Raw genomic sequence first — 24,853 nt, 5'->3', positions numbered from 1 at the left:
AAAATGCATAAACATTTAAATAATAGTTGAATGACTTATTAATGTCAAAGCAGAGCCCCCTACACTCTGCTGCTCCGTATCCAAGCAAATATCAAATTTTACCTTTCCCCTGAGAAGTAGGGGTTATATATTCATATATAATTGGACATCCAATTAGGGATACTTCTGAGAGAGAAAGGGAACCTTCTTAATCATGATTCCAGAATGTAGGTGTGAAACTGACAGGTTCTAATCCAACTGGGGCATCTGATCAGCCCATGTGAGGGCTCCCCCTCTGTGGCAAGGTACACCTGCTACGCTTGATAATGGGATTGAACAAGAAAGGAAGAGTGAATGTAGGAATTTGGTGGACAGTAGGACAACAAGGCAGAAGAAAATGACGCCAGCAGATGGAGGGAAACTGTATGTGTATGTGTGCACACCCATGAAGGTTATGTGTGAATATATATGTGTGTCTAAATATGTATGTGTACTGTGTATATATGGATAAGTACATGTGTGTATATATCTATGTATGTGTGTGAATATGTCTAAGTGTGTACATGCATGTGTATGTGTGCAGGATATATAAGTATGTGTATATATAAATATATGCATGTCTCTGTGCATATGTGTGTGTGTATATACACATGTGGCGTGTGTGTGTGTGCATGCAGTCATGACAAATTTTTATGAGAGGCATGTTTATGTCAGCACAGGATTCTATGTTCTCTTCCTCTCCATTCTTCATTTTTAAAGATTTAATTTTTATGGGGCTGGCACCGTGGCGCAGTAGGTTAATCCTCTGCCTGCAGTGCTGGCACCCCATATGGATGCCGGTTCAAGTCCCGGCTGTCCCTCTTCCAATCCAGTTCTCTGCTACGGCCTAGAAAAGCAGTACAAGATGGCCCAAGTCCTTGGGTCCCTGCAACCACATAGGGGATTGGGAAGAAGCACATGGCTCCTGGCTTTGGATCAGCCCAGCTCTGGCTATTGCTGCCATTTGGGGAGTGAACCAATGGATGGGAGACCTTTCTCTGTCTCTCCCTCTCACTGTATGTAACTCTACCTCTAAATAAATAAAAATAAATAAAATCTTCAAAAAATTAAAAAAAAGATTTCATTTTTATTTATTAGAAAGGCAGAGTGACAGACAGAAGCAGAGACAGAAAGAGATCTTCTCTCTACTGCTTTTCACTCTCCAAATTGCTGCTACAGTCTGGGCTGGGCCAGGCCTCAGGCAGGAGCCAGAAATTCCATCCTGGTCTCCTACATGGGTGCAGGGGCCATTTTAAGCTGACTTCCCAGGATACTGCTGGAAGCAGAGCAGCCAGGACTGGCATCGTGCTCATATGGGCTGCTGGTGTCACAGGTGGTGGCTTAACCTGCTGCTCCACAAACGGGCAGTCCCCTCTCCTATTATTCTTATGCTGGGACTTTTGACACAAAGTCAAAAAGGTGGAGGCTTAACTGCTGCTGTTATGGGCATCTGGGGAGTGAAACCAGTGGATGGAAGATCTCTGTCTCTTTGCCTTTCAAAAAAAAAGAAGAAGAAGAAGAAGAAGATAGAGCTGCTTAAGATGGGTCACTAGGGGATCAGAACTGACAGCTCAGTTCTTCCCTGAGCTGAAGACCTGTGGGACTCTCTTCTCTCAGAGACTCAGCACCCTCCTCTGCCCAACATCACTGCGGAGAGAAAACGAAGGCAAACAGCGTTTACATGGCGCCCGGCACTGCTCAGCACTGGTTCCCTCCGTCCCCTCTCCTAGGGTTAACAGAAAAGAACTTGTCTTCTTCTCCAGCCATTCTTAAATCAGCAGCTGAGGAATTTACTGTCAGAATAATCCGTACAAATGGCCTGAGATACCGTTTGATGTTATCAGGGGAGCTTGGCAGCCAAGGCGAGCAGCGGGCGTGCAGGGTAGGAAGAATGCTTTGATTATGAACTCTTGCCCAATAAATGGGTGTATTTTTCTGCTTTTTTTCCCCCCTTTTCCCCCTTCCCTCTCCTTCCACATCTTCTCCTTGGTAGCTTTAGGTTTGCTCTGATGGAGTAAAGACGAGGTGACAAGGACCGGTCATTACTACGGTCTTGGGAAACCCTGGATGATAACGTAGGCGATCTGTCCCTGTTTTACGTGTGATGCAGTTTTCAAATACAGATTGGGCATCTGTATGCAAAACTCCAGAATCCAAAATCGGAAACTTCCTGAGTGCCACGGGATGGCAAGAGTGGAAAATTTTACACCATGAAACTCTGCACAAAGTTGTTAAAAGATACTGTCCAATAAGTATTGCCTCCAGGCCGTGTGCATAAGGTGTGGATGAAACATGAATGAATTTTATGCGTAGGTTTGGGTCTCCTCCCCAAGATGTCTCATTGTGTATATTCACACACAAAATCTTCCAAAATGTGAAATTGGGACACATGTCCAGTCCCACGCATTTTGAAGGAAAGATGCTCAGCCTTGGTGTTTAATTTCAGTCTGTTGCATAGCCCCTGAAGGTCTGAGAGGAGGAGACTCCTTTTTTTTTTTTTTTTTGAACGATTTTATTTATTTATTTGAGAGAGTTACAGAGAAAAAGGTCTTCCTTCTTTCTGCTGGTTCATTCCCCAGATGGCCGCAATGGCCAGAGCTGGGCCGATACAAAGCCAGGAGCTTCTTCTGGGTCTCCTATGTGGGTGCAGGGGCCCAAGGACTTGGGCCATCTTCTCCTGCTTTCCCAGGCCACAGCAGGGAGCTGGATTGGAAGAGGAGCAGATGGGACTAGAACCGGCACTCATATGAGATGACCATGCTGCAGGCTGGGGCTTTAACCTGCTGCACCACCGTTCTGGCCCAAGAGACTCCTTCTAACAGGAAGGGTAAGGTTGGCTGGTTTTTCCAGAGATGGTCCACAGCAGAGCCAGGTGCATCTCACTCCCACAGTAGGACAGCTCCTTCTCCCTCATGTGTGGACCACCATGCATATTTCCTCCTGGGGACTACATGATCACCATCACGTAAGGCCAAAGATAATCCCCATCAAGCCTGCATGGGGCTTTTAAAGGTGGACTCTCCAGGGTTGCTGACATGGACAGTGATCCCTGAGGTGACTCTTACTCAGCCTCTGCCAGAATTGACATCGATGATGCCTACCTGGAGTGGCCGTAGACCTCAAATGTCAAGGTTGTCAAGTGCCCAGGACTACCCCTGGCCCAGAGTGTGCATCCTAGCAGTAGCTGTTGTTCATAATCATCATTATTCTTTTTATTTACTGATGAGAGGGAGGGAGGGAGGGAATCTTCCATCCACTGGTTAGCTTCTCAAATGCCTGTGATGGATAGGACTGGGCCAAGGACAAAGCCAAGGGCCAGGAACTCAAACCAGGTCTCCCACATGGGTAGCAGAGACTCAAGAAGTTGAATCTGCTGCCTCCCAGGGCTGGATGCTGGAGCCAGGAGCACCCTCAAATGAGGGTGACCTAATTAGTGTCTCACATGCGGCCTCTCAGTATTCTTTGCAAATGTGTTTTAAGTGTGTTTTCAATACATACACACACACACATAATATCATTCTTGTGGGTCTGTGGCTTGATCCTGACCCAGGTGAGTGCCATGGTTGAGCTGGGGCTGCAAGTTGGCTTTGTCATGTGGCTCAGCAGGTAGGAACTTGCCAGTGCTACATCTCACCTGAGTCTCCACAGGGACTCCTCATTGTGTGGACTTTGAAATCAGTCCTGCTCTGGTACTTTCTAGCTGGGAGATTGTTGGTGAGTCATTGAAGCTCATTGAGCCTCAGTGACCTTGCCCATGAACATGGAGAGCGAAGGCATTTAGTCTGCAGAATAGAAGCTCTAAAGAAAATCCCAAGTGCAGTCCTGGGGATTCTCTGACAGCGTTTTCTGGAGGCCTCGGTCACTTGCTTTGGGTCCCCAGCTGAATAGGGTGACAGAGGGTCCCACAATGAAGCCCCTACCATCAGGGACACTTCAGGGGTCTCCCAAAAAACTGGCCATGCCACGTTGATTTCAAGACTGAAGACAGGACACCTGCAGGTGCAGTTGGCTTACCTGGATCGCCCCCGGAGGGCCGGCCAAAGGGGTCTCTGAGGTCTTAGTGTCAGGTGGGGACCCTGCTGAGCCCTGGGCATCTTCAGTTCGAGTCTGATCCGGAGAAAGCCCATCACTGCTGCTGTCCTCTTCAAAGGCAAACGCATCTGCTGGTTTGGAGAAGTTCACCTGGTTACCTGTGGGAGTGAAACCCCGACATTCGGGTCAGCGGCTACAGAGCATCCAAGGGCTCTTAGGATGCTTCTGTGCACTGTTGCCATGAGAAGCACACCTCTCTCTGCCCCGATTTTCTCTGAGTTCAGGTAAGAGGGAAGATCCATTTTAAATCATTGGGTTTCCCAGATGGGAATGTGTGCTTACAGAAGTGGGCTGTAGGCCCATCATTATTTGTTCAACTTTGCTATCAGATTTATGCATTTCTTACAGGAACCCATACTTCTGGGAAATGGAACGGGGAGGTAGGGAAAGAAAAAGGGATGAAGGCCGGCACCGCGGCTCACTAGGCTAATCCTCCGCCTGCAGCGCTGGCACCCCAGGTTCTAGTCCCAGTAGGGGCACCGGATTCTGTCCCGGTTGCCCCTCTTCCAGGCCAGCTCTCTGCTGTGGCCCGGGAGTGCCGTGGAGGATGGCCCAAGTGCTTGGACCCTGCACCGGCGTGGCAGATCAGGAGAAGCACCTGGCTCCTGCCTTCAGATCAGCACGGTGTGCCTGCCACAGTGCGCCGGCTTAGGTGGCCATTGTGGGGTGAACCAATGGCAAAAGGAAGACCTTTCTCTCTGTCTCTCTCTCTCACTGTCCACTCTGCCTGTCAAAAAAAAAAAAAAAAAAAAAGGGATGAGGAGGGACAATGAGATCAAAGGAGAGCGCCCCATCTCCTTTAGTTCTAACAGCTAGAGAGAGCCGAGATGACAACACGCCATTTGCAGCATCTCAAACAGAAAGCAGAGCCCACATCACAAACTGTTTAGCAAACTTCGCTAATAAGGATAAGTCAGGATGGGTTCTCAGTTTAAATTAGCTAATGTCACCCCAGTATCCCACTGAGCAATTCAACTAATGCATGACTGTTTATGAAAGTCATAAATGCGTCTTGGAAACCTTAACTTGATCCTTATTGTTTTACTGTTTGGATTTTCTTCTGAGTCCTCCTATCTTTGTGTCTGTCTTGGAAATCCTCAATGGCTCACACATGTGGACAGTATGATGTTTGTAAGGGTGCAGATTTAAATTAGCTTGGGGACAAGGATTGTCAGACCAGATAGGACTATCACGACATCCTTGTATGTCCCTTACATTTTTTTTTATTGCCAAATTTCTTCTGGTTTATTATCCAGCTGCACAGTACACAATGTTCTAAGCCACAGAGCGCTCCTGACCCAATTTCAAGCACTGCTCTTTGAAAGGAATGTAGGTATTATCAGGAAGTTTTCCAGTCCGGTATTCTGCAATCACACTGACAAGCACTTTTAACTCTTGCCTCGTGTAGATAAGAGAAAGGAGCGCTCGGTGTGCAGAATGGGAGGGCCACGAGGAGCTGGAAGTAATGGAACAAACACAGCTTTGGGCTTGTCACCACCATGCCTGCTGGCATCTGTCACAGACCCCTCATGCAGACATCCAAGTGTCAGATCAGGAAAGGGGCCAGGCAAGGACAGAGTAAGTGGAAACTCCATTGCTGGCCCAAGGGGCGGCCCACTAACCTGGAACGGCTTGGAGACCAGCATTTCTGCTCCACAGGTCATTGGCCAAAGTCATCGCTGCTTTGCTATGATTATAAATGTAATAAAGGCTCCTCATAAATAGTCATACCAACGAAAACACTTAACATACAACATCCACCTCCTCCTAATGCTTTGTGGTCTCTTGCAGATGTAACTCTGCATATAATGAGACATGCACTGCTCTGAAACCTGCTTTCTGTTTCTCTTCACTCTGTGGTGTTTACTGGAGATCTTTCCAGGTGACAGGAGAGAGATCATTTTTTTTTTAACAGCTGCATGTATCCCATTCTATGGATGGGAACTTTGTTTTAAATTCCTCCTTGCACAGTTTTAACTATAAAAAAATCAAAATAATAGAAGAGTATAGAGAGTAATATAAAATAGCTATTTACCTAAAACCTGTTAACAGTTTCTCATAGTTGTGTCATAGTAAACTTTTTTTTTTCTAATGGGATGGTTTCAATGGGTTTTTGCCAACTTTTCTTTGATATCAGGGTCTACTTCCCCTTACCTCTGATCCCAAGTGCTACTCTATTTTAAGGGTCTATTAGCATATTCTCTTCCTTTTTTCTCTGCAAGTACCCTCATGTGTCATTTTCACATCATGCAAGTGAATTTATCTATTTATTAAAGATTTATTAATTTACTTGAAAGTCAGAGTTATACAGAGAGAGAAGGAGAGGCACAGAGAGAGAGAGAGAGAGAGAGAGAGAGAGAGAGGTCTTCCATCCGCTGGTTCACTCCCCAATTGGCCACAATGGCTGGAGCTGTGCCGATCCGAAGTCAGGAGCTAGGAGCATCTTCTACTGCTTTCCCAGACCATAGCAGAGAGCTGGATCAGAAGTGAAGCAGCGGGGAACCAAATGGGTGCACATATGGGATGCCAGTACTGCAGGCGGTGGCTTTACCCACTATACCACAGCCCTGGCCCTGCAAACGAATTTAGAGAACATTTTTCCTTTCTCAGGGTGATCTCTTGCCTGAGATCTTCCAGGGAATGTCCTTCCAGTTGACTCCATGAACGTAACCTCATTGTCAATTCAATCCATAGATTTCTTTCCTTTAGAAATTATATTTGGGGGCCAGTGTTGTGGCATAGTGGGTAAAGCTGCTGCCTGCAACACCTGCATCCCATATCGGCACTGGTTCGAGTCCTGGTTGCTCCATTTCCAATCCAGCTCCCTGCTAAGGCACCTGGGAAAGCAGTGGAACATGGCCTAAGTGCTTGGGCCCTTGCACCCACATGGGAGACCTGGAAGAAGATTCCTATCTCTTGACTTCAACATCGAGCAACCCCAGCTGTTAAGGTCATTTAGGGAGTGAACCAGTGGATGGAAGATCTCTCTACCTCCCCCCCACCCCAAATCTCTATTTAAAATAAAATAAAATAAAATAGGCCAGCACTGCGGCTCAATAGGCTAATCCTCCACCTAGCGGCGCTGGCACACCGGGTTCTAGTCCCGGTCGGGGCGCCGGATTCTGTCCTGGTTGCCCCTCTCCCAGGCCAGCTCTCTGCTGTGGCCCGGGAGTGCACTGGAGGTGGCCCAAGTGCTTGAGCCCTGCACCCCATGGGAGACCAGGAGAAGCACCTGGCTCCTGCCTTTGGATCAGCGCAGTGCGCCGGCCGCAGCGGGCTAGCCATGGCGGCCATTGGAGGGTGAACCAACGGCAAAAAGGAAGACCTTTCTCTGTCTCTCTCTCTCTCTCACTATCCACTCTGCCTATTAAAAAAAAATCTTTTTTAAAAAAGAAATGTTTGCCTTCCATGTGTTACTTTATTTGTGAAATTGAAGATTCTGCCCCATTCAAAGGAATACACGTAATATTGAGGACCAGCTAGGCAGGGGAGTGAGTGGGTGGGTGAATGTTAAGCACCCCCCACCCCAGAAATCACAGCATTTCTTTGGTCTCTACCAGGCAAAGCCAATCTCGTTGACTTTCTCAGGGAATCCTATATGTGATCTTGTCAGCTCCTAGTGACAGCCAGGCTCCCTAGCCCTACTCAAGCTCCATCTGACATCTGACAGCTTCATTATCAGGGCTCCCCTCCCCACTTCCTTCAGTCTGCATGGCTAAGGATCTTCTCTGTGTGGTCTGATAAGTTCAGGTGACAAAGACATCCACCCATCGCCACATCCCAAATGGGGCCAAGCTAAGGCCAGTTAACCAAACTGCAAAGTGGCCCATGTCTCGAAGAAGGGAGGAGAGAGAGAGGAGAGAGAACTCTCTCCTCTTATTTTCCAACAATCCCATTTGTATTGTTTCAAGCAGAGAGACAGCAAATGACCCTGGACAGGTACAGACTTTGGTTTCTTGTCACCATTCTCTACACAATACAGTGTGACAACTACTTCCACAGCGTTCACAGTGTATTAGATATAATAAGTAATCCAGATATGATTGAAAGTCTATGGAAGGCTAGATGTAGTAGATTACATTCAAACAGTATACCATTTTATAGAAGAGATTGAGCATCAGTGGGTTTTGGCACCTGCAGGAGCTCTGGAAGCAATCCCCGGAGGATACCTGGGGATGATTGTACCCAGTCCCATTTCCCTCAGAGCTGGCGGGAGAATTCCTCAATTATTTCATTCATTTGCAACCTTCACTTGAAGCAGAGCAAAGACACACTGAAGTAGAACCAGATAAGATAGAGCAAAGAAGAGAGACAGAAAGCCATGAGAAACAGGCTATCTGTGAATCTCCATGGGACACAATTAGAGAATCTGCCAAGGGCTGTCAACTGCTGGTGAATATGGCTGGTGGTCAGATGGAGAAGACTGCGATGCGGAATTGTCCATGAAGGCTCGTGGAGGTGGAGGGATTGGATGGCGGCTGAATGAGGGTCAGCTGAGGATGGGACAACAGAAAGGGAAGGGGGCATTTGGCAAGGATGGGGAGAGTGGGAAAGAAATTTCAGTGTGGTGATTCTCAGGGATAGAAGAAGGATGAACAAGGCATTCTCCCAGCCAGTGGACTATGTCATGGTAGGAGCAAGCCCTGGAGAGATGCAACCTCTAGAAGGTCATCAAGGAACATCAACCATTGAAAGAGGCTTCCATGTGGAAGTGAGAGGAGGAAGCTGTGAGTACAGGCAGCCAGAGATAGGGTTATTGTTAACACCTGAACAAACAAACAGGGTAAGCATCAAGCCCCCAAAGCCCCCTGAGCCAGATCGGAAGGTAGCCACAGACAGATGAGTTGAGGACCACTTATTGGCAGTCCTGGTCAGGAGTCCCCATCAGAGGCACCTGGCAATCACTACTCCTTCAGGGCTGGTTTGAATAAGTCACTGCCAGGAAAGAGACAATGGCAAGGGCAGAGAGCCCACACACAGCTACATAGCTACATGGCTCAGTCCCTGTTGCAAACAAGAACTGCAAGAGCAGAGGGACCTGGAGGAGCAAATAGCAGCGACTTCTTTTTGACGTGATGGATGTGGAGTTCCATGGGTTCTGGAGGCGGATACACTTGGGTCTCTTTCTTGGTTCTACTGCTTCTGCAGTAGGGTGACTGTTGGTAAGTTATTAACCTCCATTTCTCCATCTATAAAATTGGATAACAATGATGATGATAGCTGCTCTCAGGGTTCCAAGGATCATGTCACATGCATGAAGCATTGAGCCAGTCCCAGATGTGTGAGTATCCAGTAATTTCTAGCTGCTATTGTTGTTATTGTTTTTATTAGGAGCATCTGTTTGTCCCAAGCTTAGCATTATCAAAATGAAAAAGACCACCCAGGAGGCAGTTTATCCTGTGGTCAGCTTAGCAAAGGTCAGCCCAACTCCAGAGCCAGAAAAACTGGTTGTTCTGAGAGGTTCATTCTGGGGAAAGCAATGACAGAGCTGCCCCAGCAAAGGAGGAAAGTGACTCTCGCTCTTTCCTGGTTCAATCCAGGCTCCTGCACACGGGGACAAAGGTCACCTTATCTGTGTGCCTCTGGAACAACCAAGTCTCCAGGCTTTGTGTGGTGACCCTGAGCCCCTGCTGCAATCTTCCATGGCGGGCGCGAGGCTGGCTGGGAGTTGTTGGAGTGCAGTGCACTGGCTATTGTCCCTGCAGGCACGTCAGGCGGTGTGATGACAAGGACCTGCTCTGGGAAGCCCTGACATCATTCTCCAACTATGCCCACAGGACTGGCTCTGGGCACTGGCCCCTGTGAGATCCTGGGCTGGCGACTCTCAGCTTTCCCTCTCTCTCTTGGAAGTGATTAGATGAATGAGTCAGTTGTACTTTCCTCTGCACAAACATTTAAAATTCCGAGATTAAAGTGAGATAATTGGAGTCCCAGTTACCTTTCTCATAGGACCCACAGCAAGGGCTGCAAAGAGTGGAATGTGAAAATGCACCTCCTTGCTTATCTACTGGTGAGTTTGCTCAGTGCACTGCGTGAGAGCTATTTTAGTTCCTGGACAGATCCCTTCCCAGCATCCCTCTTGCAAGAACGTGAAGTCAAGTCCATTTCCTAAGGGAGAAAGTCATAGGTGTTGAAGTCGAAGACTTTAAATGTGGCCCCTGCCCAGAGAGCTTTGAGTTGACTTAGCACGTCACAGTCTACACCCTACAGAGTGACTGGATTGTCTAACCACAGTCAGAACTCGGTGCTTTTGCAGGGTATCAGATACCTGTATTATGGAAATGGGTGCAAGTGGGTGTTTGCCTAAGAAGGATGGCTTTTCCACAGCTCCCTGACACTCTGAAATTTGCTTTCCATTTTGCCATCCATCCATGTAACCACAAGGGGGCTCCAAAAAAGTTTGTAGAAAGTGGAATTATAAGCTAAAAGATGTTGAAATCCATGCGTAGTTTTCCTATAGTATGCAGGTCCATAAGCTTTCTGAAGGCTCCTTGTACGTGTGGATTTCAGATTTTTTTTGGCACCAAAATAAGCTTATAAGCCCGTTTTAACACAAATGTTTTGTCCCAATTCAGCTCTTAGGGTGACTTCTCTAATGACAATGAGTCCCCCCAAGTGGGAGGGTCTTAGAGGAACCCACTCAGCTCCTCCCTGTGCCTCAAGCTGCCCCTCAGGTTTCCAGGACCCCTCCCCAACTCCAGCTCCCACTTGGGCAGGCCCCGCCCACCTCTCACGCCTGGGACAACCTCAATAGGAGGGAAGCCTCTGGCTTTGCTTCCGCAGGCTGCCAGGGCACTCTCACCCCTCCAAAGCCACCAGCTCCCTGATTCTCTCCCCCCACCAGGCTCCTTTCCCAGAACTTTTCCTCAGAAAAGCATTTGTCACATATGCCTTAGTGTGTTTCTTTCCCCCAAGGATCATTTGTACTTTGGAAAGTTATTTCTCATCCTAGGATGATAGAGTTTGTCCATGAGAAAGTTATGCCAAAGCAAACTTTTTCTCTTTCATGCCAAAGCAAACAATCCCACCATCTGGCACAGGGCCATGGTTATTGTCCATCTGCCCTGAAAATGAAGGATGAGAGAGTGTTAAGACTTTGAGAGTCTTGGAAGAATCAGCAGGATCTTGGTGACTAGGAGGTCAGGAGTTGAAGCTTAGAGCACATCGGTGAGCGAAGATTAGGGTAGAATCTTCTAGAAGTGTAAGTATCACCTGGAGATGGGTGACCTCTAGACCAGCTCTGGTGCACCAGAAACGTTGCTTTCTATATTAAAGGGTCATGGGGGCAAAGAAGAACCCATTTTTCTTTGACACTAGAACTCCGTGTTCTGTATCATAGGTTAACTGGTTGAAAAAGCAGCTGACGTGTTGACTCAGGTAAGAAATCTGGCCCAGTCCAAGGACAAGGTGAGAACCCTTTTGGAGAAGTTGCTTGTCTGTTGGAGTTGAAAACCCAGGCCCCTTCAACTGTTTGAAGAGTTGGGAAATCCAGCCTGGGTTCTGTTTTCCTCAAGCCGGAGGTCAGGCATCTGGACAATATACAGCTTCCTTGGAAGCTAAGGGATATTCCTGTCAAGGGAAGAAAATCCTCCTAGGACCCAGTGAGAGAATCAACAAGCTAGGAGTAAGGCCCCAAAGGGTCATAGAGTTGAAGGGTGTGTTACAATAACGACCACTCCTAAGCTGCACAAAAGCATGCAAAGCTCCAGGACATCAACATCATTCCTGCTCTCACTAATCATCACTCCCTAGCACTCCACGTGTGCTGTATTCAGCATGCCAGCCTCGTGAATGGTTTTCCGTGTCGGGGAGAGAGGCAGTCAGGTGCATGCGTGCGTGGATCTGTAGCGATCAGCAGGGCTCCACGAGATGTCAGTCTCATGTGAGGAGACTGGCTGGGATCTATCCAACTCCACTGGCTCGGAAAACACGAGGGCACTTCAAAAAGCCCGCGGAATACAGGATTCAAAGAAAAGCTTATTTTGGGGGGTACAAAAAGACCTTTGGAATCTAAGCTATAGGAAGACAAAGAGTGGACAGTTTGGTGTGGAAAAATTTGGAGAGAAAAGACTGGGTTTGGTCATTCAGCTGACTGTGAGGGAATGATGTCTGGGAAGGAGAAAAATCCCATTGTGGAAGACACTCTCCATCAGTAATGTCCTCCCCTGAGTTGGGAGCAGTTCTGTTTTATTTATGTTTTTATTTTTATTTGGTAGAGATAGATGGAGAGAGAGAGACAGAGGGAAAAAGGAGTTCCCATCTGCAGGTTCGCTGCTCAGATGACAGCAGGTCTGGGTCAAGGCAAAGCCATCAGCCAGGAATGCAATCCGGTTCTCTTGCATGGGTGGCAGGAACCCAATACATGAGCCATCAGCACTGCCTCCCAGAGTCTACACTGGCAGTAAGCTGGAATCAAGAGACAGAGCCAGGAATTGAACCCAGGCACTCTGAGGCCAGACACTGATGTCTTCACTGTCAGACTAAACGGCTGCTCCTGGGAGTGGTTCTAGATGATCCTGTCTTAAGAATTTGTCTTTACTGAATTTTGGAGAGCGGGAGACAATGACCGAGTGGCCCTCTCAGAGCTTGGCAGACACACAGAGACACAGCTGCAGGGACAGCTGGAAACTGTAAACACATCTGGACAGGCACGTGGATGGAGGAGGGAAAAATACACAGAGGCTGGAGGAATGATACACAGTACAGCCACAGCCTCTCCAAGGGAGGAGATATGATCACAAGAAGTGCCAGGCAGAAGAATGGGTTGGGTCAGCTCCTCTCCTGGAGGGGCCACACTGCTCTGTAAGCAATACCTTCTGTCTTTGTGACATTTCATACGGTACAGCCACCTTGCCCATTGAAAACTCCTATGCACATTTGAAAGCTCACAGCTCAGGAAGGATGCACGGGTGGAGTAGCAGGTGCTCAATTCTCCACAAGTGGAATGTTCCTCTGCATTCTTCTTGGAGTAGGTAGACTTAGGTCCTCCAGCTCTTGCTCTAACCAATCCTTCTGTTTATTCTCCACAGATTCCCTTTCTCTAAATTAAATTCTGTTGTGCAAGAGCTTCGTGTTAGCACCATTTCTCTTTTTATTCCTTCCTGTGCCCTCCAACCATCCTTCTGTACTGGGTGTTCGTGATTCTTTGCATCCTATACTACTGCAATTTTCAAAGTAGTTATTAACTCTTATTATGATGTGTAATTTACTTACTTATTGTGTTTTGTCTCTCCTACTATAATGTCAGTTTTGCTAGAGGAGAAATCTTTATTTGTGTGGATCATTGATATATCCTAGGAGTTCAGACTATCTGTCTTCTAGAGGCAGTCAACAGATACTAGATGAACAAGCAAATGAATGAGAGGGAAACTGTATCTAGTCCATCAGCATACTTTGCCACATACACTGGGGATTTCCAAGTCTGTAGCTCCAGACCAATCTTCTTTTCTGAACTTTAGCTCCATAGAACTCCTTGCCTATTTAGACTTCACCCTTGCATTTTCAATAGGTCCCTCAAATTCCATAGTTCAAAACATGAGGGGCCGGCGCCATAGCTTACTTGGCTAATCCTCTGCCTGCGGTGCCAGCATCCCATATGGGCACTGGGTTCTAGTCCCGGTTACTCCTCTTCCAGTCCAGCTCTCTGCTGTGGCCGGAGAAAGCAGTGGAGGATGGCCCAAGTGCTTGGGCCCTGTACCTGTATGGGAGACCAGGAGGGAGCACCTGGCTCCTGGCTTTGGATCGGCGTAGCTCCGGCCATAGTGGCCATTTGGGGGTGAACCAATGGAAGGAAGACCTTTCTCTCTCTCTCTCTCTCTCTCTGTCTACCTCTATCTGTAAAAAAACAAAACAAAGCAAAACATGAATTTGGGGCAGGTGCTGTGACTGAGCAGGTAAAGCCACCGTATGTGGCACCAGTATCCCATATGGGTGCTGGTTCGTGTCCTGGCCACTCCACTTCTGATCCAGCTCCCTACTCATGGCCTGGGAAAACAGCGAAGGATGGCTCAAGTGTTTGGGCCCCTGCACCCACATGAGAGAACTGGAAGAAGCTCTTGGCTCCTGGCTTTGGATTGGCCTAGCCCTGGCCATTGTGTACATTTGGGAAGTGAACAAGCAGATGAAAGATCTCTCTCTCTCTCTCTGTAACTCTGCCTTTCAAATAAATAAACAAATCTTTAAAAAACAAAACAAAAACAAAAAAAACAATAATTCATCATCTTTCCCCAAATCTCCTTTACCACCATGATCTCCTGATAAATGCAGCACTTGGGGCCAGTGCTGTTGCATAGCAGGTAAGACCGCAGCCTGCAGTTTTGGCATTCTATATTGGCACTGGTTCGAGTCCTGGCTTCTCCACTTCCAGCTCTTTGCTGTGGCCTGGAAAAGCAGTAGAAAATGGCCCAAGTGCTTGGGCCCTTGCACCCATGTGAAAGACCTGGAAGAAGCTCCTGGCTCCTGGTTTTGGATCATTACAGCTCTGGCCATTGCGGGGAATGAACAAGCAGATGGAAGACCTCTCTTCCCTGCCTCTCCTTCTCTGTCTGTGTAACTCTGACTTTCAAGTGAATAAATACATCTTTTTTTTTTTTTTTTTTTTTTTTTTTTTTTTGACAGGCAGAGTGGACAGTGAGAGAGAGAGACAGAGAGAAAGGTCTTCCTTTGCCGTTGGTTCACCCTCCAATGGCCGCCACGGCCGGCGCATTGCGGCCGGCGCACCGCGCTGATCTGATGGCAGGAGCCAGGAGCCAGGTGCTTTTCCTGGTCTCCCATGGGGTGCAGGGCCCAAGCACCTGGGCCATCCTCCACTGCACTCCCTGGCCACAGCAGAGGGCTGGCCTGGAAGAGGGGCAACCGGGACAGAATCCGGCGCCCCGACCGGGACTAGAACCCGGTGTGCCGGCGCCGCTAGGCGGAGGATTAGCCTAGTGAGCCGCGGCGCCGGCTAAATACATCTTTTAAAAAAAGATAAATGCAGTACTATTTACTCCATTGTTCAAGAGAGAAACTTTGGGGGCTACTTCGATGTGCTGGTGTATTCCATTGGTCTGTCATCTAATCATGCAAACTCAACTACCTCCCAGTTCCTCTTTTTTTTTTTTTTTTTTTTTTCTGTATTTGCAACCAAGTACTCTGGAGCAGGCTCTCATCAAACAAATTGAACAACTTCCCAATGGAGGTCTCTGACTATTCTGACTTTCTTGAGTCCACCTCACACATCACTTTCCTACATACAAAATCCGTTCCCCCCACCTCCAGTAATCGTGGCTCCCAATTCTTCTCCAGGGCTCTCATTTTTGCTATCATTTTAAAGCATGTTTCCCCTTGTTGGAGAATGAGAAAAGCGCTTCTATCTATTCCCTTGAGTGGTAACAGCCTCTCTGAAGTTTGAACCTGTCTACTCTTTTTGCATATACAACTTAACTTTATAATCCAACCAGTACATACATCTCCATCCATATCACCCTCCTCTACCCCTCTCCTGTGAGGGCCCAAATCAGAGTTCAGTCTTTCTGGGATGTCTTGAGTAGGTACACACAGATGTACACCCACTGTGACTTTTGACTATTTCCTTCACAGAAATTAACACAAGAAGTGATAATTCTCTCCTTTCATGCCCTTCTCTTGTCCAAGTGCAAATTCCTTGAGTTCAGAAACAGAGACAAATCGCGGGTGCGTCTTCAGTGCCTAGCTAAATCTTTACATAAATTATTTAAGTGCTTTACCCTGAAAAAAAAAGCTCCACAAAACAGTTATTATAGGAATTTACAGATGGAGCTGGGGGTACAATGAGGTTAAGTAACATTGCTATGCCACAGAGACCGAAGTTTAGGTTTGAAAACCTGGCCGACGGACTCCACAGCTCCTGTTTTATTATCTTCAGGCAGCCTGGCATCCTGTGGATTATCATTACTTCTTTTTTTTTCTTTTTTTGACCGACAGAGTGGACAGTGAGAGAGAGAGAGAGAGACAGAGAGAAAGGTCTTCCTTTGCCATTGGTTCACCCTCCAATGGCCGTCGCGGCCGGCACGCTGTGGTCAGCACACCGTGCTGATCCGAAGGCAGGAGCCAGGTGCTTCTCCTGGTCTCCCATGGGGTGCAGGGCCCAAGCACTTGGGCCATCCTCCACTGCACTCCATGGCCACAGCAGAGAGCTGGCCTGGAAGAGGGGCAACTGGGACAGAATCCGGCGCCCCGACCAGGACTAGAACCCGGTGTGCCGGCACCGCTAGGCGGAGGATTAGCCTGTTGAGCTGCGGCGCCAGCCATCATTACTTCTCAATCCCTTTGTATTTACTGCTTTCTCTCCTTTTCCATCGATGTGCTCCTGCTGACACATGTCTGCCTCCTCACCTGAATGGGGGCTTATTTCTCAACCATTCTTTCTGCCTCCATTCTTTCCCTCTGCACCTGCAGCCAGATGAATTCTCCCGAATCTCAGCTCTCTTTGTATAGATTTTCCTGCACAAAAACCTGACTGAGAGCAACGCTGAGTTTGAGAAAAGATAGAAAACCAATACAATCCATAAATAGAATCGTGTATTGCTTCCTCCTACTACTAACCAATTGTAAAGAAAGATTTTTGGTTAGTATAATGAAAAGGAAGGAAGAGAAAAAATATACAAAATTCAAGGATGCTTCAAAAAGTTGGTGGAAAGTAGGGGCAGGTCTTTGGCCTAGCATTTAGGAGATGGGTTAAAGTGCCTGCTTCCTACATCACTGGGACTGACTGCGATCAAGTCGATGGGTCCCTGCCACTCATGTGAGAGACCTAGAGTGAGTTCCCGCCTCCTAGACATGACCCCCTGGCTGTTGGTGGCATATGAGGAATGAATCAGTATATGAAAGCTCTCTTTCTGTCTCTCTCTTGGTTTTTCTCTACAACTCAGATTTCAAGACAATTAAAATGCTTGTGGAAAATAGGATTAAAAGCTAAGTTTATTGGGCTGGCGCTGTGGCGTAGTAGGCTAAACTTCCACCTGCGGGACCAGAATCCCATAAGGACACCGGTTTGAGTCCCAGCAGCCCCTCTTCTGATCCAGCTCTCTGCTGTGGCCGGGGAAAGCAGTAAAGGATGGCCCAAGTGTTTGGACACTTGCACCATTGTGGGAGACCTGGAGGAAGTTCCTGGCTCCTGGTTTTGGTCTGGCCCCATCCCAGCCATTGCTGCCATCTGGGGAGGGAACCAGCAGATGGAAGACCTTTCTCTCTGTCTCTCTCTCTTTCTGTAATTCTACCTCTCAAAAATAAATAAAACCTTAAAAGACAAAAAAACTAAGTTTATTTTGATGTAAAAATATGAAGTCTGTGCACAGTTTTTCCATAACACATTTTCCATGAACTTTTTGAAGTATCCTTTTATATATGGTTTTGGAATTACAAACGGAGTCTAATTCTAGGTTCAGAGAAATTTAGAACAACCATGAGCTGTTACTGTATACCACTTAAGGCTAATACCTTTGAAATTCAGGAGTATAATTAGAATTCTTAGAAAGAGGTAGATTGTATAAATTAACTCCAGGGGAAAATTTAAGCACATAAATAACAATGACTAAAATAGTGGAAAAGAACTACCACCTAAGAATGTCACTGGGTTCCTATGATTTCGATAAGCAGTGTTTTCAAGTAATGGACCAATGTGATCACATTTGTTTCCAGCACATGGGAAAATGTGAAAATGTAATGGTAACTTTACTTGTGAAGTATATATAGATGGTTTACAGTTTACCATGGTTCAACTTATTTTTTTCCCTACTTTACAAGGGTGCAAAAATGGTATACACTCAGTAGAAACTGTACTTAGGATTTTGAACTTGGATTTTTTTCCTGGGCCTGTGCTAGGCTGTCCAGTCCCTTCTGGTGATGCTCCGGCTTGCAATCAGCCCATGGTCGTGAAGGGTAGCAAGCATGCTACACAGCACATGGAATTCCTGAGCCAGGATGGGTACCAGGTGAGGGGAATTAAATGCCTTAACATGGAAATATATGAGAGGATTTTAAAAGGTTTGTGAAACAATGGAATTAAAAGGTAAGTTTATTTTGGGACAAAAGATTTTATTGAGATTCATGAATAATTTTTTTATAATACACATTTTCTATGAACTCTTGGGAGACCCCTCCAAAGAGAAGTCGAGCATGGATTTTAAAAATCTCATGGACACAAATGAACTTATCTTTAACTTCATGTTCCATAACTTTTTGAAAGTGCCGTCTTCTCATCAATCGTTCTCAGCACTATTTGTGGGCCAGGTTGGAAGAAAAACAGTTTGCATATGGAAGCATTAAGCTTCCCCTTTCATCTTCTATCATGGTTTTCCCAGATGCCACCTCAACCCTTCTAGGGATGAATTCAAGTCATTTGAAAAAGTCTACGAAATGATTTTAATGGTGGGTGGCAGAATCAATGTTGGTGTCTGTACTTCAACGTCAAAGAGCAGTGAGAATTGTCAGTTTTTCATGCATTATATGACATGAATTTCACTCCCAAGAGCTGAGCAAAGCAGGCATTGTCACCTTCACCTCAGTGAATAAAAAAGTTATTTGGGCAAGGCCCAGCACATAGCAGCCAAGCTGGGCACGAAGCCCAGGTCTTCGGGTTGAAAGTCAATTGTCTTTCCACTGTACCAGCCCACCCCTGTTTAAAAGAGGAAGCTAAAGGAGGTCATGACCATGACTCCTAAGAAATGGGATCTTGTAGGAGAGATGATTTGAGGATTAAGCCTGGTTAGGTTCCCAGCCTGGCTGAGTAGAGCAAAGTTGACCTATGTTGACCTTGACTCCATAGTTGAGTGAATAGGAGTTCCTTCCTCATCCTGAGGGTCTCTGGTTACATGTAACATACTGGCGTGGCTCTTGTCTAGTGACAGTCCCTCACCCCCAAGACCCCTAGTATGTCAGTACTCTGGCAGCCCTCTGATCCCACGAGTACCAGGGACAGGCGCGTCATTTGCTCTCACTACCTTTTATGGCTTCTTTCACCGCAGAATCCACAGGAAGAATGTTCTTCTCCACCAGCTCCAGGGGCCCTGGCCGGAGAGCAATCTTCTCATTGAGATCATCCGCAAGTCGAGCTCTTTTCAGCTTCATCTGAGCAGATGGGAGGGACCTCTCTGCAGTGGAGGCTAAGGGGGTTGAAATGAAAAGGATCAGTTCTCGAATTTGATGCCTCCTTCTTCTTCTTCTTCTTTTTTTTTGTTTTTGGCTTGTGATTACAAAACATTGTGTCACGTCGTGCTCTACCATCCTAATAATTTTTCAATGCAATCATCATCGCTTCGCAGGGATTAGCACAGAAGACCAGACACTTCCAAATAAAGGCAAATAGAGAGGCACAGAGGAAAGCTAGAGAAACTTGCTTTGCGAGGATTTGTGAAAAAATGTGCACTTTGGCAATTTTGTAAGCAAGCCGTCCACGGGGGGCCCACGTTGCTTGCCTGACCCTAAGCTACAGGATTTGCATAGTGACTGGCACAAGCTAAGCCTGCAGTCAGTGTGATCTATTGTCATAATTAGAGAGGGGAGCATGACTTGTTAAAGGCTTTAGATTTTCAATGCTGTGACACCCCAAACATCCAGGTCAGTTGCAAAAGAGAAAAAAAAAGTCTCTTTGAAACAGTTATCTAGTTAGACTGAGAGATTTTTACAAATCAATACACCCAACAGGCAGTTTCTCCTCATTTAGGAGGTGAGAAAGGTCACACCTTCAGAGCTCTAATGCTGGTCCCATATGACACCAACTTCCCCTCTAAGTTGGGTCTTGACTTGATTGGAAGCAGAGCTTAAAGGAGAATCTGTGCAACCCATTTCCCCAGTGGAGAACCGTAAGTGAACATTCTATGAGAGTCCACAGACTCTCCGACAGATTTAGAATGTGGCAAAGTCTGCCAATGCCACTATTCTGTCATTGTTATCCTCACCATCCAGACCTTGCACCTGGGGGCTGATGCCGAACTGTCCATACAGGGAAGCTCTAGGGCTAGCTCATTGGTTGCAGCACATTGAGCTTATCCAGAAGCTGCAGGTGCAAAGCCCTTCACACAGGAAGGAGGGAACATCAGTGTTTAGATCAAAGAAGCCTGGGTTTAAATCCTCTCCAAACCACCCCAGAGGTCATTCCAAGGGCTCTCAGTTGAACCCTGCTTCAGAGATCTTGCTGATCCATCCCACCTGCCACAGAGGACTGATCATCCTTTCTTCTTCATCCTCCTGCACTTTGCTCCACTCACTACAAGTTTACAAATGAAATTCACTTCCCTTTATGACCTGTGGCTCTGCATCCCAAACCCACCACTCCAATGATCCTGGTCATTTCCCCTCTACCCCCCATGCCTTACCAAGTTCCTTTCCCTACCCTGAGAAGCTTCCTGTCTACTCCCCTTCCACCTTCATTCTCCTTGCCTTTTAGGTCCCAGCCCGAGGCCCTCCTAACTCTCCCTGTTCTTACACATCACCTTTGCTTTGACTGCTTCTGTCAATTAAAAGCTCTGGCCCTTTGTTAGATGAACTCCTGGATGGCAGAGGCCACTTTGCGTCTAGCAGATCTTTGGTGCACTAGGGAGCTAGTTCCCAATTTCTGTTGGGGAGAAGAAGAGGACTCCATGAGACTCTGTTGGGGCAAATTTGGGGGCTGCTGGGGAAATTTAGGGTGTAAAGCAGTGGGTGAGAGATATGTCTATTTCTCTGCCTTTAAAAAATCATTGTTCATAAATCTTTGTATGCCTTGTTATTTTCTTGGGCAAAATACTAGAAATTATATTACAGGGCTAAAAGGTGGGTACACTTTGAAGGATTTTATGCACATTGTTAAAACTACCCTCCAGAAATGTTGACCTGGTTGCACTCCCACCAGCCGTGTATAAGAATGTGTGTTCTATTCCTACCCTTGTGCATATTTTTGTTTTTATTTGCTACTTGATCACCGACAAGTCTGTATCTCATTTGAAATGGCATTTCTTGGATTATTTGTGCAGCTGTGAGTTTGTGCTGACACAGTAGCTGTTTCTAAGTTCTTAGACACCATTGCAGAGGAGGTAAGCATTTTGTCACTGTCCCCTAAGATCCTCTCTCCTCTTTGCCTAAGGCATATGGCATCCCTGGGATGCCTCATCCCGGTCAGTCTCACATTCCATGTAGCCCCTTCCCTTGAATTCTACATTGCCTTCCTTTTCTCTCTTCCTTACACTGGAAATAGTTCTGCACGTAGAGCGGGAAGATAGCGGGAAGCCAGGATGAAATCAGAATTGATGCTGATCACAGAGCCAAGATTCACAGTTTTCATAATATTCCAGGATCATTCATACTACTTAAAGCTAGTGCAAGGAAGTCCAAGTCTTAGACAAATAGTGTCTGCGTCTCGTACATGCCGTTTCTTCAACCTGCCGTGCCCTTCCGACTTTCTCTACCTGGCCCATATTGCAGTTCTTTTTCTCACTCCTCCCCATGCTTTCTGATTAAAATGCCTCTCAGTTCCTCTCCCATGCATCCACAGCAACATACATTCCCTCTCTTGTCATGCTGGATTATAAACGCTGATTTTCGTGTCTGCCTACTCTGTTATCCATGGAGGGCAGGAACCTCTGTCATCCTCATCATTGCACTCAGAGGCTCTCACAGAGCGGCCAGCCCCTAGCATGCATCCAACACAGTGTTTGTTCAATAAGTAAATACTCCATAGCTCAACTGTCAAAGGAGGCAGACACCAGTGTTCTATGGGATTCCCATCCCAGGAACAGCAGCTCCTGAAGACAGACTAGAAACCTCTGCTCCCTCATCCAAGGGTCCAGATATGGAGGCCAATTACGTATTTGCCCTGTCATGCACTCCCCATCATAGAGGCGGTAGCCTAAGGCACTGCAACTGAGCCTGCTTGGACCGGCACTGGTGTTCTCATCTTGGCAATCCCTGCATGCCAGGCGTCAGCAGCAAAGCAGAATCAAGCAGTTACCTAGAGGGTATGGAACCAGGTAAGGAGTCCCAATCACATTCCAAAGTGAGTGATGATCCAGATTAACAATACGAGGGCACTGCAAAAAGTTAAGAAGTTTGTGGAGATGGAATTAAAAGATAGGTTTATTTTGGAAGAAAAGAATTTCAAACCCATGCTTATGATGGGTCTTCAAAAAGCTCTTGAAAAACTATTATGCAAATACTATTGCTTGGGTTTCAAAATTTTTTTGCACCCAAATACATTTCTTTTAATCCCAATTGTCCATGAACTTTTTGAAAGACCCTCATAATTGGCACCATACGTGGGCACTTCCTATGTGATTTGCCTGAGACAGGGAGAGGCACAGCTGAGACTGGAACCCAAGCCTGAGACCTCCTTAACCACGAGACGGCTTGTAAGTCTGATTTTTCTACTTGGCTTAGAGTACATAGAAGACTGACCGAAATGATCCCTTTTAGAAGGGCAGGGGACACTTTTTAAGAGGGCTTCGTAACTGCACAGCCACAAAAACCTTGGGGACAAGGGGCCCACGGTCTGACGGGCATCTCCTGGTTTATCACTCTGCGTAGGCTTACCTTGGAGAATGTGCATATTAACCGAGTCGGCACGGTCGGACCTGTTTCTGGCCTTGCGCTTCAGGGAATCTTCAGTCTGTAGAACACAAGCATGGGGGTCACCCAGTTTTAACTTCAAGGAAAAAAAATTCTCAGTTCCTCTCAAGTAGAAAAGTGCTCTATTTACAAGGGAAGGAACCTGCACATCTCCTTGGTCTTCCACAAGGAACTCTCACACAGGCCTCTGTTGCAATTTTATGATGAGAGGATAAGGCGAAGAGGAATGGGTTCAGGTCCACACCAGGGCTACACACTTAAAAGTCCTTCAAGGGTCAGGCATGTATAGGTTAATAAAATATCACTGTGACCACCGTGATACTTGGGCTGCTTGTATTAGAACCAACCTTAGTCTACTGCATCTTATAATAGCCACGAGATTAACTCAGGTCACAGATAAAACATTGCCTGAATCCATCTAAAAGGGCAAGACAGTGTGTGTCCTTCTCCTGTTATTTGCCTGACATCTCTCTTGGGACTTGTGAGAATGGAAAGCCTTTAGACTCAGACCTACTCAGAGCTGGAAGGACATTTAGGGACAGGTCATTTCCTGAGTCTCTGCCTCTTCTTGATGGTAGAGCTGCTTGGAGGGATGTCAAGAGTAAGCTGGGGCCAACATGGAACCCCGGGTCCCCGATTTCCAGTTCTGGGTTTTACCCCAAGCGAGACCTGAGGAATCACTCCAGCTCTGATAGAAGACACTCTGCTGTTCTCTGCTATTCTTTAGGAGGTAGGAAAATAGCGACCTGTGAGCAGTTTTGAAGAGTTGCAGAGCTCTGCTCTTCCTGTCGACTTGTAGACAAGTTGCAAGGCTGGAATTCTCAGGCAAAGAAATCCAGCAGGCCTGTCCCCAACCTTGGGCCTCCCCTCCTCCCTCAAAGTGCTGGAGCTTGTTAAACAGTATTTATGTTATTGATAAAATTCAGGTTGCAGAGATTTGCTATGAAGGCAGAGGATATAACCCAATATCTGCCCTCAAATGCTCAAAACAAACACAGAAAACAGAAAGGTAAATAAGCATTCTTTTGGCCTGTGTGGAGCTGCAAATAAACTCTCTCTCTATAGATCCTGCCTTATCATTCAATCGGATTTAAGAAAATCTAACCGTTGCTTAGAGAGAACATTGCAATAAAGGGAGGGGTAGTTTGCAAACCAAATCTATTTCCCTTATTAAAGTCTTTTGACCTTTAGTGCCTTCTTGCTGTGACTTTTTTTTTTTTTAAGTTAAACGATAAGTGTTTCAAAGCTAATATGGTTGGTCCTATTTCTACAGTTTTCAGTTAATAGGAATAAAATTCCACATGGTGTGAGGGCAGGGATCCGTCAATGGGTAGAGTTTGATGTAGAAACGTTACTCGTGTTGGCCAAAGTTTAGCATTCAGAGGTCCTATAGCCTACAGTCCAAGTTCAGGAAAGGTAGTCTGCAAAAATTACCTTGTCACTATCCAATTTTTTTCTTTGCTCATGGAATTCAGTTGGACTTTTCAATGCTGAAACAGAAAGACAAAGACATGAGCAGAGGCTGTGTGAAGGGTGCGGGTCAGTCTTGCAGGGTTTGTCGGTGGGCTTGCGGAGCTATGCATAGAATGGAAGTGATTGCCTTTTATTAGGCTACAAGCAATGAAAGAGGAAAGGCCTTGAGGGTGCCAGCTGCCCTGAAGCCAGATGAGACAGAGGAAGGTGGACATCAAGTCTAAGCCAGGACGAGCAGTAGAGGTGGAGCTTGAGACAAGAGAAGTGGTGGAGTTAGGGCCTTCCAAGTGCCTGAGAAAATAGAGAGGCTGGTGGAAGACTGACGACGGAAGTGACACTTTTGTTTGAGAGAGAGGGGTAGTCGGGCTAACTAACACTCTCTTCCACTTCCTTTGCTCTGGAGTGCAAAAGGCTGCATGGATAGTTGTGGTCTGGGGTGGGTGGCGGGCATATTGCAGGAAGGGACTGTATTTGGCATAAAGGACAAGTCTGCTGGGTTATGAGCATGCAACTTCAGGGCATTGAGTGAGAAGCAGAGAATCAGACTTTGAGGGGACTGGGAGGGATCTTGGAGATAGAGAAGTTCAAATCCAGCTCTGAACAGAATGGAGAAATTGAGGTCCACAGAAACGGACTGACCTACCTAGGGTCACACAGTTAGGGCTAGGAGCCTAGGCCTTCTAACCACTGTAATTTCTTTCAGAGCAGTAGG

General features: G+C 46.7%; 1 protein-coding gene across 16 annotated transcripts in view; it reads right to left on the bottom strand.

Annotated features, from left to right (window-relative positions):
* MYOCD (myocardin) overlaps positions 1 to 24,853 on the bottom strand; it is a 112,710-nt gene that overhangs the window by 36,007 nt on the left and 51,850 nt on the right. For 7 of the 16 annotated variants that reach the window (XM_008270708.5, XM_017348997.4, XM_017349002.4 and 4 more), the window contains 4 exons: positions 24,103 to 24,158; positions 22,633 to 22,708; positions 19,071 to 19,232; positions 4,033 to 4,208 (listed from right to left, as the gene is read on the bottom strand). In XM_008270708.5, coding sequence (XP_008268930.3) covers positions 4,033 to 4,208; positions 19,071 to 19,232; positions 22,633 to 22,708; positions 24,103 to 24,158 — 470 coding nt within the window. Of the gene's footprint in view, positions 1 to 4,032; positions 4,209 to 19,070; positions 19,233 to 22,054; positions 22,134 to 22,632; positions 22,709 to 24,102; positions 24,159 to 24,853 lie in introns of all 16 variants that reach the window. The other 9 variants (XM_051825177.3, XM_070061404.2, XM_089317707.1 and 6 more) reach the window with 3 other exon arrangements.

The sequence above is a fragment of the Oryctolagus cuniculus genome, chromosome 17, assembly GCF_051225735.1.
Source record: "Oryctolagus cuniculus isolate XC-2025 breed Fujian yellow rabbit chromosome 17, ASM5122573v1, whole genome shotgun sequence".
Lineage (NCBI taxonomy): Eukaryota > Metazoa > Chordata > Mammalia > Lagomorpha > Leporidae > Oryctolagus > Oryctolagus cuniculus.
This window is presented reverse-complemented; position numbering and strand designations above follow the sequence as displayed.